The following is a 15,258-nucleotide window of genomic DNA, read 5'->3' on the forward strand; positions in this document are numbered from 1 at the left end:
GTCATTTGTCCAGCTGCTTTAATAAGACTTTGGGGACCTGAGGACTCTGAACGTCTTACTTAGACAAGCACTGATTGCTGGAAATTATTAAGACAGCCATTCTTTCCAGATACGTAAAAACAATAAAGTTAAATGCACTGACTTTCAAGGTAATATGTCTCTGAAACAACTCGGACAGATTTTTGCAACTGAGTTATTTGACAAGTTAATCACTTCACTTTCATAAGTAGTAGAAATTTAATAGGGAAAATGATGATTTACTTAACAACTGGTCCATGCCTAGATGTCATTAATAACTTCCTCATATATCTTCCCTGTCTATTTTCAGTTTGTAATATTAAAAAAACCAACACAACAATATCAGTGGAGAGCAGGGACACAATTTGAAAAGTTCCTTATTTATGAAGATAGTTGTGATTCACTTGCTACTTTATCATGAAAATCTCTAAAACAGTTTTAATTAATTTGGGTTTCAGTGTAAAAATATTCACTACTCAGTTAAATATTTCAGTGTTGGTTTTTGTTTTTTTACACAGTCCAGAGTTATGTCTGCTTGAGAGGGTGCAAAATGCTCAATGATTGTTCTGAATTGCCAAGGCATGAAATGTCTCTTGTCAGAAGATTCTTTAGTCGCTTTAGATCTGGCACAGTCCTGGACTAATACATTCTCTTTCTGACACTGTGTTAATAGAATCATATAGCTTTAAGCTGGTACCTGCTGGAAGCATGGGCAGTGGAGCCACTGTACTTAATCCATGTGGGTCTTTTTAATCCATATGGGTCTTTATTCACTATATAGCTATGCCCCTAGATATGAGATACTGCTCCTTCTTACATATATTAAAGCCTAAGGCTGGAGCTTTGCACTGTGTTCCCACTGAAAGCAAGTGGTACCTAATTTAGCCTTGTCAGTTTATATAATCTATAATTAAATGTTCATCATTTCAATCACCATTATTGCATTAGACGAATGTTAAAACACTGATGAATGAAATGAGTTTACAGTATAATCATAAATTATTATTTATTCCAGAGAAAGTTGCTTTAACTGAGCATGCTTCAGCTCAGGGTGTGTAGTTTGGAATGCCTATACATGAGAATTTTATGTGTTCTGAAAACTGTCCAAGGAAGTATTTCAGGTCCTGCTTGGTACAACGGGCAGGTGGGTTTCTCTCTGCTAGAAGGTCTTATGGAAGTGTTCAAAATTATATTCTAGCTTTCCTTCTGAAATAGTTTGAGAGTCTTAGATATTTAAAATTTTTTAACAAAGGTGATTCTCTCCTCTCTCCCCTCCCTTAAGCCCAAGGACATCTCAAGTATTTAGCCTGAGTAAAAACAGTAAATATAAAAGAAAAAGAGCCTCTGTCTTTGTAGTGTCCAGTTACAGACATTATGTGCTTGACCATCAGACTTTTGGGACATTACAATGTGACGCTACTGCTTCCCCAACTCTTTCTCTTTTTTTCCTGCAGATATTAGTCAGTGTTTTCCATAATGCAGGGAAATATTATGGCAAGAAGAATCCTTGCTGCTGGTTAACAATAAGTCATAAGAGTAATGTCCTATTTTCCTGGGGAAACCTCCACCTAGCTTGTTCTCTTAGATATATGCAGTATGTTCATATGTCACATGTTGAATTAAAATCTCATTTTAGCCTACCTTGACATGCATGTGGATGGTAACTATTTCATTTTTACAAAATATTTCTTAGAATCAAAATTAATAAAGGGTAGCATTTTCAGAAAGTACACTTCTAAAAACCTTGAACAGTTCCAGGTCAGCAGTTCTACATGCCCCAAATACAGCTTAAGAACCATAAATCAGATTCTTAAAGGTATTTTGAAGGTCTAAATTTTATGTTCAGTTTTTATTTGATCTTCAGCCAAGTTCATCAACATTCTTAGACCAGAATTTGTTTAAAACTATGTAGCTGAAAAAACATTACTTTAAAAAATAGCATGTGTGCAACTTCAATTAAAATAATCAATTTTTAGTACGTAATAGCAAACCAACTTTAGAGTGCAAAACAAACCAACTGCAGACTGTTGTGGTATCTGATGGTCTATTTGTGAGGAAGCAGACTCAGAGTTAAATCTGCAGTAGTTTTGTTCTTTAAAGTATTGTGTTCAGTTTTGTTTTTTCCAAATCAAAATATTGAGGATGTATTTAAATTTTGAAGAACAGAATAAAAACTGTTGCAGAGGTAAAGGTAGCGGTTTCATTTCTGGAGCCTAAAGATGAGAGTAATGTTCTTTTCCCTTCTGTTCACAGTGGTTTGTATGTGTTTCTTTTGTAAATAATCACTGTTTCCTATCATCTAATATTGAAGATAAATAAAAGTTTAAAAAAAAAATTTAAAAGGAAATTAAAAATTAAACAGTTGAATAAATACTTAATAGAAAGAAATCTCAAGACAGTTACTTTGATCTACAATTTACAAATGATGGCATTAAAGCAGCTGTTTAGCCAGATGCTTCTGGTAGTTACTGAATGTTTGTATCTCTTAAGTGTATCACCATGTTAGGAATAACAAGCTGTAGTAAAACATCTTCAATTTGATTCTTTAGAGGTTTTGTTTTGGGCTTCTGCAATATCTGTGTTCATATGTACTCATATATACACACACACACAGAGGAGTGTGTGTACATTTGTGTTATTTTTCTTCCTGTGTTTTGTTGAACATATTGAATAAGTTAACTGGTTCAACTGCTTGGTTTTAGTACAAAGACACTTGTGTATTGAATGGCCTCAGTAATTCTTGAAAACAGTATTAATGTTTGGTGTGGTTTTGAAGAGAGAATGATTTGCTACAATAATCTCTCTCTCCTTTTTTGTGTGTATTGAAATATAAGAAACAGAAGGCAATCTCTATTTAGAGTCCCTTATTGCCAACAACATTGCCAAAAACCTTTTTATCTCTTTACAGGGGGAAGTTATTGATTCAGGATGGTGGGTTTTCTACTTAAATGTTAGTCAGGAATACATATGTGATTGCCCAAAAGGGTATTCGTAATTAGATCGATGCTTTCTACCTTAAAAATTTATGCAAGCATATTTGTTAGGAACTGCTGAAGTCCTCAGTAAAACTAAAATAAATGTTTAATCAGTAAGTATTAAATGCCTTCCTACAACATCAGTAAGTACTGATCTGGAAAGCTTTTGTAGCAATTCTGGCTTTCTTACGATGACTGAAAAATAAATTTGTAAGTAAGTGAAGCTGTGGGTTTTCAGGTTTTTGTTGTGTTTTTTTTTTTATATATATATATCTGTACACTGTGGAGAGATGCTGACTTTCTGAGCATGCTAATGACTGACATAACAGTCCATAAAAGAGTGGAAATGCTGTGGCATTTATAAAAAGAAAGCTATAACCTGAAGAATGAACCTAAACCGTCATCACAGTGGAGGAAACTTTAGCTTTTCAGTGTCTGTTACAGGGCTACAAAACATTCATATTTCAAACTATTTAAAGTCAGGACCTAGAAGCTTGGAGATCAGCGTTCTCCATGTAGTTAATGTAACCTTCTACTGATCTTGACTTGGAATTTTATTGATTTTAGGATAGTCCTTGCAATAATAATGAATTCCTTTTGTTGCATAAATTCCTTTTCTAAAAAGCTGCTTCACCAAATAGTTGTAGTTTTTTTATGAGATGAAATAAAAAACTAAGTAACAAGTTAAAGTAATTGTATTTTTAAAGAACAGTAAGGACTAGTCTGAAAGGATAAAAGAAGCATGTAAGACAGATGCATGCCTCTGTACTTCCATTTAAACCAAACATCACTTCTCTCTCCTTGTGGTTTCCATAAACACCAATTCTGAGGTGTTACAAGCATCCTTACAGATAGCTGTCCATTGCAGGTGGTCCCTCACATGATGTTAAGCCCAAGTGGGAATACCTCTTCATCATAATTAAGTATATTAAAAAAAACATAGGTGCAGTTTGGAGTTCTGTGTAGTATCAGCCTAAAACTAATGCTTTTACTGAGTCAATCTAGTATGAAAGTAAAAACCTTCTTTTATAGTATATAAATTTGCTGAACTGTGCATCTATTTTGTCATATTTTTAAGCCAGATTATCACGAGTAAAAATTACCAGTGGTAAAATCTCTTTTCTTTAGGAAATGTTAATCAGTGGAGTCAATTTATCTAGTAAGGGAAAACTGACTCCAATATGTAAAATTTCATTAATTTTTTAATTTTATTTTATTTTTTTTTAGCTTGGTAACTGAGGGATTTTGTGTCATTGGAAGTATATTGTGAAAAATCAAAAGTTTGAGCAATGACATTTATTATATTGTTTCCTGTAACGCTGGGACATTATTTAAATTCAGCAATTCTGTTTAGAGTTTGACTCATTATTTGTGCAGAAAAGTGAATTCAATCACTGAACCATAATGCTGCTATGGAAAGCGGAAAGCAATTTTCAGATTCCAGCTGGAGAGGGAAAGACAGGTGGCTTTTTATTTTTAACCTTCAAAAAGGACTTTCTGCATGAGGATTTCTTTAAAAGAAAATCAGTCTTTAGGCTTAGTTCTTGAAGAGCTCTATTTTAATTAGGTTTATTGTAGAAGTGATGTTTAGAGGTGATACTAAAGAATGGAAGTCTAAAATCACAGAGACAGAGAACCTATATTATGTAGGAGGTGTTCCCTGACTGTATAAAGCTAGTATAATATTTTATACTACTTTGAGTAGGATGATTATTAGTCTTTTGAGTATGCTAATTGCACAGAAAATGGAGGGAGCGTGTTAACTTTTTCCCCCTTAAATAGGCAGCTGCACAGGTATGAAGCTGACTAGGTTATATAATCCAAAGAGTAACCACAATTTTATTGTGGAATGTTTTTGTTTTTTCACTCTTGATTCCTACATTGGATTATATCAATGCACTGTAACATGTTATCCTGTATCCCCAAAGGTTTGTAAATCTGTGAATCATATGGGTTTTTTTCTTCTTAATTTCTCATTTTGCTCATATCGCTTTGCAGCTGACCTGTTAAGTTAACCTCTAGAATTCATACCCAAAGAAATACAGCAATCCATCTTTGGATTACAGCAGTAAATACTTGCAGTTTTGTCAGCCACTGACTAGACTTTATTCATGTCTGCTTATCCTAGCACAGAATGTCAGAATAGGTGCTGCATGACCATTGCCCTTGTGCCTTTGGTGGGAGTGTGCACAAGAATGCAACTTCTGAGATGTTGTGATAGATGAGAATTTATCATTATTGAGTCCGTGTAAAAATCTTGGGGAGGAAGAAGAGTAGTGCTTTTATAGAAATACTATAGGGTTTTATATCTGTAGGAAAAGTAGTTTTATTTTTCTTGGTAAGCCTTCACTGAATTTCTTCTTTCAACATTTCAGTCACTCAAATAGTTAGAGAATTTAAACTTTTTAGTTTAAATGATAGTAAAATTTAAGGGTTTATTTGCTGGAAATAGTAGTGTATTTCTTTTGAAGACATAGGCAGTGCATGTACAAGCATGTATTTTAATCCAGTCTAACGTATCTGTCTTCATTTTTGGGGAATCTGATCACAGAGTTTTCATATGACAATTGTCGTCTTTTGACTACCTTCGTATAGTTTTTATATAAGGCAAATCTGTCGTTTTCAGTAGACTGATAGTATTCTCTTTCAAAGCTGTCAAGCAACAATTTGTGTGTCTGTATCTTTATAAAATGCATGATGGAGATTTTATTGACTCTGGTTTTGCCTTATGACACCTTTGTTCGGTTCCCAGATATGTAAACTCTGGTTTAGTGTCATTATCACTAGCTGCCTGGTAGAACTATAGCTAAGGGAAGTTGGGGTTTTTGTTTTGTATGGATTTTTTGCATTTTGTTTGGGGTTTTATTTTTGAGAGTTGAAAAGGTGTCTGTCACAGCAAAACAGATTTGATTTCGGGAATTTCATTCATTGCTTGTTGACATAAACGTTTAATAACTGATTCAGGTATTGAGAAACAAAGAAAAGAAACATTTAAACTCTTAGGGAAAACACCTTTCCTCCGCCTTTCCTGGGCTCAGCTTCACTCCAGACACCTCTGCTTCCCCCTTCCCAGTCTCCACCCTTGTGATTGTTGCAGGTTGCACTGTGTCTCGTAGGGGGGCAAAGGGTGGCACAGCAGACTGGGATTAGTACATAGCAGTTTCTTTCTGCTGCTACTTGTTCCTTACTCTCCCCCCACACTGTACCTTCCTTCTTAGGGGTGTCCTCTGCTCCAATGTGGGTTCCTCCGTGGGCCTCAGTCCTTTTGTGGGCCTCAGTCCTTTTGTGGGCCTCAGTCCTTTTGTGGGCCTCTCTGCTGTGGCGTGGCCTTACCCACAAGCCACAGTCACGTTGACCTTGAACTTCATTTACAGTCTTCCGGTGTTTAACTTCACCTTTATAAAAGTTGAGAAAGCTTACACCGTCAAACAAGAAGCTTCTGGTCAGTTGTTTCAAATTTCAGTTTTATATAGTCAGTTTCTGTAGTTTGTTTGAATATCAGCAATAGAATTCATAAATAGGTTTATTCGTTGTTTGTTAATTTTGCTTCTTTACTGTTGACTTGATGCCTGCTGATTATGATGATCATCATCAATATGATGATCATGTCTTTGTGTGTTACTTTGTTTAGAGAGTTTTATATCTTGAACAGTGTTCCCATTCTTGGTACCTCAAGAGAATGGATGTAAGTCTTCATGCAAGTGTGTTTCTAGGAGTTACAGCTACTTTCTTTTTACAGTGTTGAGATTCTGTTGTTGGCTGTTACCAAAATGCAACATAAAAATTGAACTTTTAGTTTAAATATCCACAATAGTAAGATTATAGCAGGAGTAAATGGGTTCTGTACATAGAGGAACTGTTCCTGCTTCTGGAGGGTATGTGTGCATTTTATATGCAGGTCAGCAGTATGAATAAACTAACTTTTACAATGAAAACTTACATTCTTAAAATAGGATTGTGAAAACAAAAATATGAGTTAAAGTAGATGGCATTAGAAAATTGGAGAGTTGCCCAAGCATTTTGGGTAATTCAAACCTAGTGTTTTATACTTTTTTAGTCAGAATGAATAATAGCAGAATAATTTCATTCATGATTCCAGACTGAAAGCACCGTGCACGCTGCAAATGGTTTAGATATATCCATTCTTTTCAGAGTACAGAAAAATGCTAAGAGAAATAGTAAATCAGTGCTATACCAGTGTGGAAAAGTACAAAATTATTTGATTTAAAATTTTTTGTCACTCTTACTAATACTGGTTTTGTGCTTTCTCATTCTGACATTTAAGAATGGTATGCTCAAATGGAAAACTGATGGAGAGTTCACCATTGCAAGTGTTCAAACTTCAGAAATTTTAAATCATAAATCATTGAGTACTGTTAATTTAATGCCTAAAATTTGTGCTTTTTGCTTGAGGATCTTGCTAACTCTTTCTAAAAGCCAAAATTTTGTGTATGTAAATGTATCAAGGTTGTCATCAAGGTAAAAACAATAGGGTATGATGTCATTGCTCTACTGATCTGCTGAAAAAGTTGTAATTCAGCCTTGTACTGTAAGTTTCTGTAAATGCTAGCATAATAAGTATCCAAAACAAAAGCACTTTGTCGTCTTGATTAAAAGCAACTAGGACGAGATATGCGCATGTTTGAGGTTCTAAACATACAGCCGAGTTGATATTGGGTATTTGAAAAGTTCTCAGGCAGGTTAACCCACTATCGTGCTGTGAAAGAGCAAGTGTATTCTCACTCAGTTTTACGTTGGTAAGATACCTGAGTACACGCGCTTCTGTAGGCTGAAATGGAAAATACAGGTTTCATTTATGTCATCTGCAATTACTGCTCTATTCTGGGTTGTTTTGCTCTGTCATATTTGTATCTTGTTTTGAGTTTACTTTTTACGTCACTAATAGAAATGAAATTCTGTTAATGTAGTTTAACTTCAAAGAGGCACATTTCAAACTTTTACTACAGAATCATAGATTCTATGGTATATACCTTCTGACTACCACTGTGTGACTGCGTCCTTGCAGTATATATCTTGCATATTTTGTTGAAGTGAAAGATAAGTAATTTATGCTTCAATTTGCTTTTAGAACTTGTAGAACTCATCACATCTTAAGAAGACAGTGCAAAAATAAATCTGAGAAAAGGATTGAACAAGATTGTACATATGCTCCCCATTTTATAGAGGAAGTAATTCAAACCTGAAAAAATAGCATGCCTTTTGCAGACAGAAGAAAAAGTTTTGCATGTTCCTGGCTGACAGACCTATGCTTAATCACCCGTTTCATTTCCATTTATTTGGGATAATTATCAGCAAGATGGGCCACACTTCAGTCGTTATGCTACTGTAACTAAATTGACTTTGGAAGAGTTACACAGATCATAGCAGAAAAAAATTGGCCATATGGTTGTTCATCCCAAGTTTAATATCTGTGTATTAATAACTCCATAATGCCTATTATTCATTCAAACACTTTTATATTTTACAGATTATTGCTCAGTTGTAACACTTGTGGACCCATCAAATGTGAAGTTAACGTGCACTCTTTTTAATGGAAATCTAGATTCCCTACCAAAAATTTACAAAGTTGGAGATATTGTTCGATTTCACAGAATAAAGGTATGTATTAGGATGTGGGGGGTTTATGTGCTTGCTGTTTTGCAGTGGGAAGACTGTAGGAATAATTTAGTTCTTCATGTATTGAAATTAACATGGAGACACTGGATAAAGCAGTTGATTGATAAAACAGCTATGGTTATGGTATGGACCAAAACTGGAAATAAACTATGAAATTTTTTAAACAACAACAGAGCACTGAACTGATATCTCTCTTTAAAAAAGTGTTAGATGTGGTTATGACTCCAGAACAGCATTTTCTTTTTTAAATATTTGTTAAACTAGTTGACAAAAATCACATGGTAATACTTCTAGATGAACAGAATTTAACTGACATAAATGTGCACAATTTATTCCTCTTCAAACTAATAGAATTGAGGGATTACTTTAGAGCTTCTGTTGTGGAGCAGTTTAGATCAGCTGGAGAGTTACTCAAGTAAATGTAATCTGTCTGGGGCTGTTAGTGTGCAATATGCTCTAGCTGCTTTGATGTTTTCCTGCCTTACCCCGTATTTATCTGTATCAAAGGCCATGAAGGAAGCAGTGTTTATAGCTTTGGTACTGCTTCTGCTGGGTGTTTTTCTTATGCCTGCTGCAACTCTATAGGGAAGAGGAACCACACTACAGAGACTGAATGGAAGTCTTGTAATGCAGGACCATACTTAAAAAGGTGCAGAATAGTACCAAAGACATTATTTTACCATGTTATGTATTAATATGCAAGATAACCATACATAATTATATATTTTATGTTTGCTTAAAATCATTATAGCAGAAATGAGTAAATGTCCTGAAAGAGCCAGTTAAAAAAAAAAAACAATTTGCATATTTGAACACTCTTGAGAGATCTAGGAAATTTAGGATTGTACAAAAGGATGATGAAAGGGATACAGATCAGTAGTACTAAACATGTATGTTTTGATATGCTGTAGCAAGAGAACAAAGAAAAAAACCATGACAATAAATGTAAAAAATGGTAAGATTTATCCAGTAACTGAGATTTGTACCACTGAGATTATTAAGAAAGAACTTGTTAAGATTCAGAAACAGTCTTCAGTTATTCACATATATTATAAATATTTACAATTGAGAGAGAAATTAGCTAACCTATTCTGGGTTAGTATAAAGCTTCCTTAAAGTCATCTTTATGTATAATTAGAGCGGAATGAAACTATATTTAGATTCTGAAGCTTGTGTTGCTAATCGATACCTGACATGTGGTGTTAGTCTTGGAAGTTCATTGATTTGACTTCAGAAGGGAAAGTCTTATGCTGGATTTCAAATTCTCTCTGAATCCAGCAGGGTGAGTGTTACACAGATATACTCGTTTCTGAAAATCAGTGGAGGTAGAAACATGTTTATTGCTTCTGAAATCACAATACATATTTTAAATATATGTGTGAAAACAGAGAAAGTAGAAAGGAGCCTGATTAAAATAAAAGAATTGGAAAGTTGCGTGTCTGTGATAGGCTAATACTGGATTTTTTTGAGATGTGGGAAGTACAGGTTAAAAAAAACAAACAAGACCACTGTCAGGGAAGTTATGTATGCACCCTCTTTTATGCAAATATAATAGTGTCTCAGCTCCACTATTCGCCTTTAATATAAACTTATTGAGGAAACCTATTGATATAGCACATGTAAGGAACCTCACCATTCTCCTGATTTGGTGTCAAATTTTTGAGGAGATCATTCCAAAATCCTTACCAATTGGTACTTCATCATTCTCCAAGATGATGCTTCAGTATTTAAAGGTAGGGTCTGTTAATTGCCTCCCCACATACACTTTTTTTTTTCCATCACAGCTGAGCTGTTTTAAGTGGTTTCCAGCCCTCACTGACCTCCAGCTGCTCACAATCCATATCTCCTTAGATGCATAAGCTAGCAGCTTGTTTAATTACTTTCTAACTTAGAATGATCTAGAGTCACTAATTTGTCCTTTTCTGGATGGGAATGTTTTGACTACCCCAGGCTAACAAACAATTACTTTGGAAGTTTTCATGTCTGAGCTGGGCAGGTAAAAATCTGACATAGAAGCCTGGTGCCAACTGCTGGGAGTGAACTGGGAGGGGAGTGACCTCTTCCTCTCTTTCACCTACAACCACCATAGTATGTGGGATTGCTCTGCAACACAGTTTTCAATTAAAAAAAGAAATCATTGCCAATTAGAGTTCTAATTGCACTGTCTGCAGTTCATCCTTCACTCTATTCTCCTTTTGTCTTCAGGCCTTACCACCTTCTCTTAGCCTGCTGAATGGAAAGCAATTGAGGGTAGCAGAGGCCATAGTCTGTCAGAGCTGTGCTTACTAATGAGGACAGATATACATAGTCTTTACAGCATGTATTCACATTTCCCTGTCCCAGAAATGCTTTTGAGAGACTTCCAAGAAGTTGACATGGATAGCAAACACATTTTAAAAATGACTGTTCCCAGCTACACTCTCAGCTGCTAATGAATAACTTCTCTTCATAGTAACACAGGTGTTGGCAAGGTCTGATGACTCAGAGCTAATAAGAACTTAATGGAGAGGATTCTGTTGGGGTTACTCTGGGTAGAGAATAATTTTATTTGCTCAGTATTTGTTGCAGAGAATGAAAATGTTAAGTGACTTAGTAACAGAACTGAAAGATTATCCAGTTTTAATTACATTTCTGTTAATATTTCTTGAAGTACATTTTTATGACTACTTATGATGCATTCTCATGAATGTGTGACTCATGTGTAACACTTAGAGAATGAAGACCAAAGGGGTGACCTCTCATTATAAACTTTACTTATATGACTTCCTCAGCGTAATGCAATCTCTGTAGCAATTACAAAGTCTTAATTCTCCAGCTTTTTGTTATAGTAATCTTGATACTATTCTCCTCTCTTACTTTTGTGCCTTAACTGTTTCCATACATAGAATCATAGAACTGTTTAGGTTGGAAAAGACCTTTATGATCATCAAGTCCAACCGTTAACCTAGCACTGCCGAGGCCACCACTAAACCATGTCCCTAAGCACCACATCTGCATGTCTTTTAACATAGGCTCCAGTTGCTGTAACAAATAAAGTAGGAGTCTTAAATATGACAGCTTCTTTATTACACAGCACTAATTCATCACCACTGCACTTCTCAAGTCATGCACTGCACAGGAAAATGTCCTGTAGAAAAATAGGGTAATGGAATGGGGTATCATAATATAAATGCACCATGAGCTGAACTGTGTTTGCACAGACAACAGTAACTGTCATCTACTAACTTCGGAATAATTATGGTTTATAATTCTAATGTTTTAGCTTTGCAGTTAGATGCAGCATCCTAGATCTTTAGAGTAACAAAATGGAGAAAACCAGCAAGAAAAAACAAATTCCTTACATGCTATCAATTGCATATTCATCTGGTTCAAACTCTTTAGATTTACAATATAAATGCATTACTTCTTTGAGCAAAAGGACTTTATAGCCATGATACAGATGGTTATTCCTTCCATAGGTCAGTAAACTGACCAGTATAAGATGTATGTTTTGCTAGTGATTTTCTAAGCTGTTTGCCTGCCCACAGAGGAGTGGAAAACTGAATATCAAGTGTATGGAGCGTGGCTTCATAAAAACATAGAAGGATGAATCACACTCCCTTTTTTGTTATCCTTACTAGTTCTGTCCTGTCTCTCTTGTGCATCGCTGTCCTTAACCTAGTAATACTTAACATAGCATTTGTTCCACTAGGTTACCTACTCTGATCTTTAAACCAGTGTGCTGTTATTTCTAGCAGCAGTCTTACTTCTGCACTTTGCTAGCGGTTTCCTTGTCTCTGTGTATTCCCTCCTTTAGTTTAATCCAATTTGTCCCATGAAAGTTGATTCCTTCTTTTCTTTCTACTTGATGCAATATGGAAGGCACTGAGAGAGACACACAGGAGAATTACCTGCTCACTTCTTATTCCTAGGCAGCTCTGGCCATAGCTGTCAGGTTGATAAGGATGAGAGCGGGAAGTCTGGAGCTTAGATATAAAACATACTGAGTGAACATTAAACTTTGGCAGAGTTTAGCTGCCAGACTCTCAGTATCCTCTGAGTAAATGTGATCCAAATATATAAACTTGGCCAAAGTTAGGTTTAAGACTCTTTGCTAAAAAGGATGTCAAAGAACATGCTGTCTGTGGCACTGCAACCCTGTTTTCAAATTCTTGCTCTGAAAAGTGGAAGCAATTAGAATTTTTTTAGTAAACACCTATGAGATTCTTTTTAACACAGAGAAGCCAACATTTTTCTCGGAAATATGAATATTACTATTGCTTTTGGCTTCCCTTCAAAAATTATGTAAGGCATGCAACTCATTTTGAAGTTTCAGTGGAATTTAAATTAAAAACAAGTATTTGTCCTATAGTAAATAATGTCAGGAAATATTGACTGTAGGCAGTGATAGAGTTTCTCCATAATTCGAAGTCTTAGAATTTTGCACATATGTTTTCTGAAATTTTCATCTGAGTACTTTTGGTCAAGTTACCTGATCATGTCTTAAATATGTAGCAAATATTCCAAAATAGTAATTTTTTACTTTACTAGAATTTTCTCAAATATACTATGCCACTTTCTCTGAGGAATATTTCTAAAGCACTATCACAATGTCTGTTGTTTTTTTTAAATTATTATCAAAACAGAAATTATTGTAGCTGGTTTAAGTATATATACTTTTTGCATACAATTTTTTTCCACAAAATAGTTATAATATGTTCAGGTGAACTGGTAAATGAAATGTACAATGTATTGTTCATTTTCTCCTTTAATTTGTATTTCCATTGCTGCAGATGTTTCTGATAATTTTATTTTGCAGACAGCAATTCTCAGGAATAGTAGAGGATAAGCTATAATTTATGGTCCTAATATCTAGGTGTATTTTTCGTGTCTTCATAAATTCATTTTACTTCCATATGATTAGCCTTGTTAACTTTATTTCGGAAGGTGCCTGCAGATAGTTTTTGTAGTTCGGTTTTCTTGTTGTTATATTTAAACATGTTCAAAATTGTTTAATTTATATAAGGACAGAGTTTATTTACTGAGTTACTTCAAATTGTTTCTCTATTTCATTTATTACCTCTCTGTTCATACAGCTGGAGGTACATGTACACTAGGATTACATTATTAAAATACAAAAAAATATAATCAGTATACTATACTATCCAAACTTGTTTAGACTGTAATTTACTTAATGTGAGAAAACATTTAGAAAATATATAAGGAAGTATACCAAATGCATTCGAGTGGTTTTTTGACAGGAAACTTTTTTTCATATAAACAGCATCAGTGACAATCATCAAACCTTTACAAAGAAATTAATCTCTGGATCTGATATGGTATTAAGGCTCAAGTTCAGTTGTCTAGCATATTTTTGAGCAATAAGTTGTTAAATTAGTAACAATTTTAACGAATGATAGTAAATTTTTTTTGTATTGGAGTATTTGTTGTTTTGGGATGTGTATATCATTCAAATGCTTGACCTGCAACTTTGTTTTAGCTTGGAAGTATGTCTTCAGTGTTCGTGGTGGTTTTTTTAGCCTTCCATCCCATCCCACCCTCACGCACTGCGTGACTCTCAGAATGGAAAGCAAGCATTTCCTATTTCCAGATTAGTTTTAAAAATGTAGGTTTCCAGGTTGTAGGACTGAAGTCATTCTCATATTGCCAAGTCTGGAGAGGGCCAGTGAGAAACATCTCCAAAGGCCTTACTCTAACTTTTAGCCTCTTCTTAGCCATGTGCAATTCCTAATAAAGCTCAAGAGTTTCAGCAGTGGTGGAACAGGGACAAATTAAGGGGATTAGTCATTAATATCCTTGTAGGTGATGCTGGACATACAGCGTATTGTATTCAGTGGCTACAGTCTCTGAGATGAACAAATCATTATAAGTCCAGGACTTTGATTTTTTTTTTTTTTTTTCCTAAGAAGTCCATAACACAAATGAGCAACTCCCATTTAATAGAAAGGCCATTTAGGAATGAAATTGTTGAGGCCATTCATACCCTATAAGACTTCAGGACAATTCTTTTGGGATTTTTTTTCAGCTAGTTTGAGGCATATAAACATAATTTCTTAACAAGACACCTTCTCAACCTGCTTCTGCTTCGTTTCTTATTTACAATGTCAGAACCACTGATAAAGTAATAGTATTTAACAGGAGAAGGCGACCTTTGTTTATAACCCGTCACTGCCCAAATGGCAAGCAATACTTATGGGGTGTTTCCAAGTTTTAAAAGCTCTGTGGTTCAGTTCAGACAGGTCTGAAACCCGTGCTGTCTTGGATCAGCGGCTCTTAGATACTATTCCATTCTGTGTTGGCTACCTGTGCAGCCAAAAATAGAAAAGAAAGAACCCAAGGAAATAAGCTAAATACCTATCTTAAGTGAACTAATTTTTTGTCTTGACACAATGGATAACCTGTTTTATTTGTTTGGTTTTTTCCATCAAGTATCTGCTCCAGCTATTCTAGACCATTTTTCAAGTTAAAGTGCAGTGATCTATCTCTAAAACTTTGTGTAAGGTGGTGAGTGAATGGGGAGTATTGAAGGGCATCCCTTTGTGACTTGGAACTCCCATCCCCTAGCATAAAGTAATTTTTTATCCATCTTCTAGAAAGAACTCTTTTTTCATAGCCATCATTTATAAGA

General features: G+C 34.9%; 1 protein-coding gene across 4 annotated transcripts in view; it reads left to right on the forward strand.

The window, feature by feature from the left end:
• POT1 (protection of telomeres 1) overlaps positions 1 to 15,258 on the forward strand; it is an 82,075-nt gene that overhangs the window by 30,176 nt on the left and 36,641 nt on the right. For all 4 annotated transcript variants that reach the window (XM_072860904.1, XM_072860909.1, XM_072860914.1 and 1 more), the window contains one exon: positions 8,482 to 8,612. In XM_072860904.1, the coding sequence (XP_072717005.1) occupies positions 8,482 to 8,612 (131 nt within the window). The remainder of the gene's footprint in view (positions 1 to 8,481; positions 8,613 to 15,258) is intronic.

The sequence above is a fragment of the Ciconia boyciana genome, chromosome 1 (genome assembly GCF_034638445.1).
Source record: "Ciconia boyciana chromosome 1, ASM3463844v1, whole genome shotgun sequence".
Lineage (NCBI taxonomy): Eukaryota > Metazoa > Chordata > Aves > Ciconiiformes > Ciconiidae > Ciconia > Ciconia boyciana.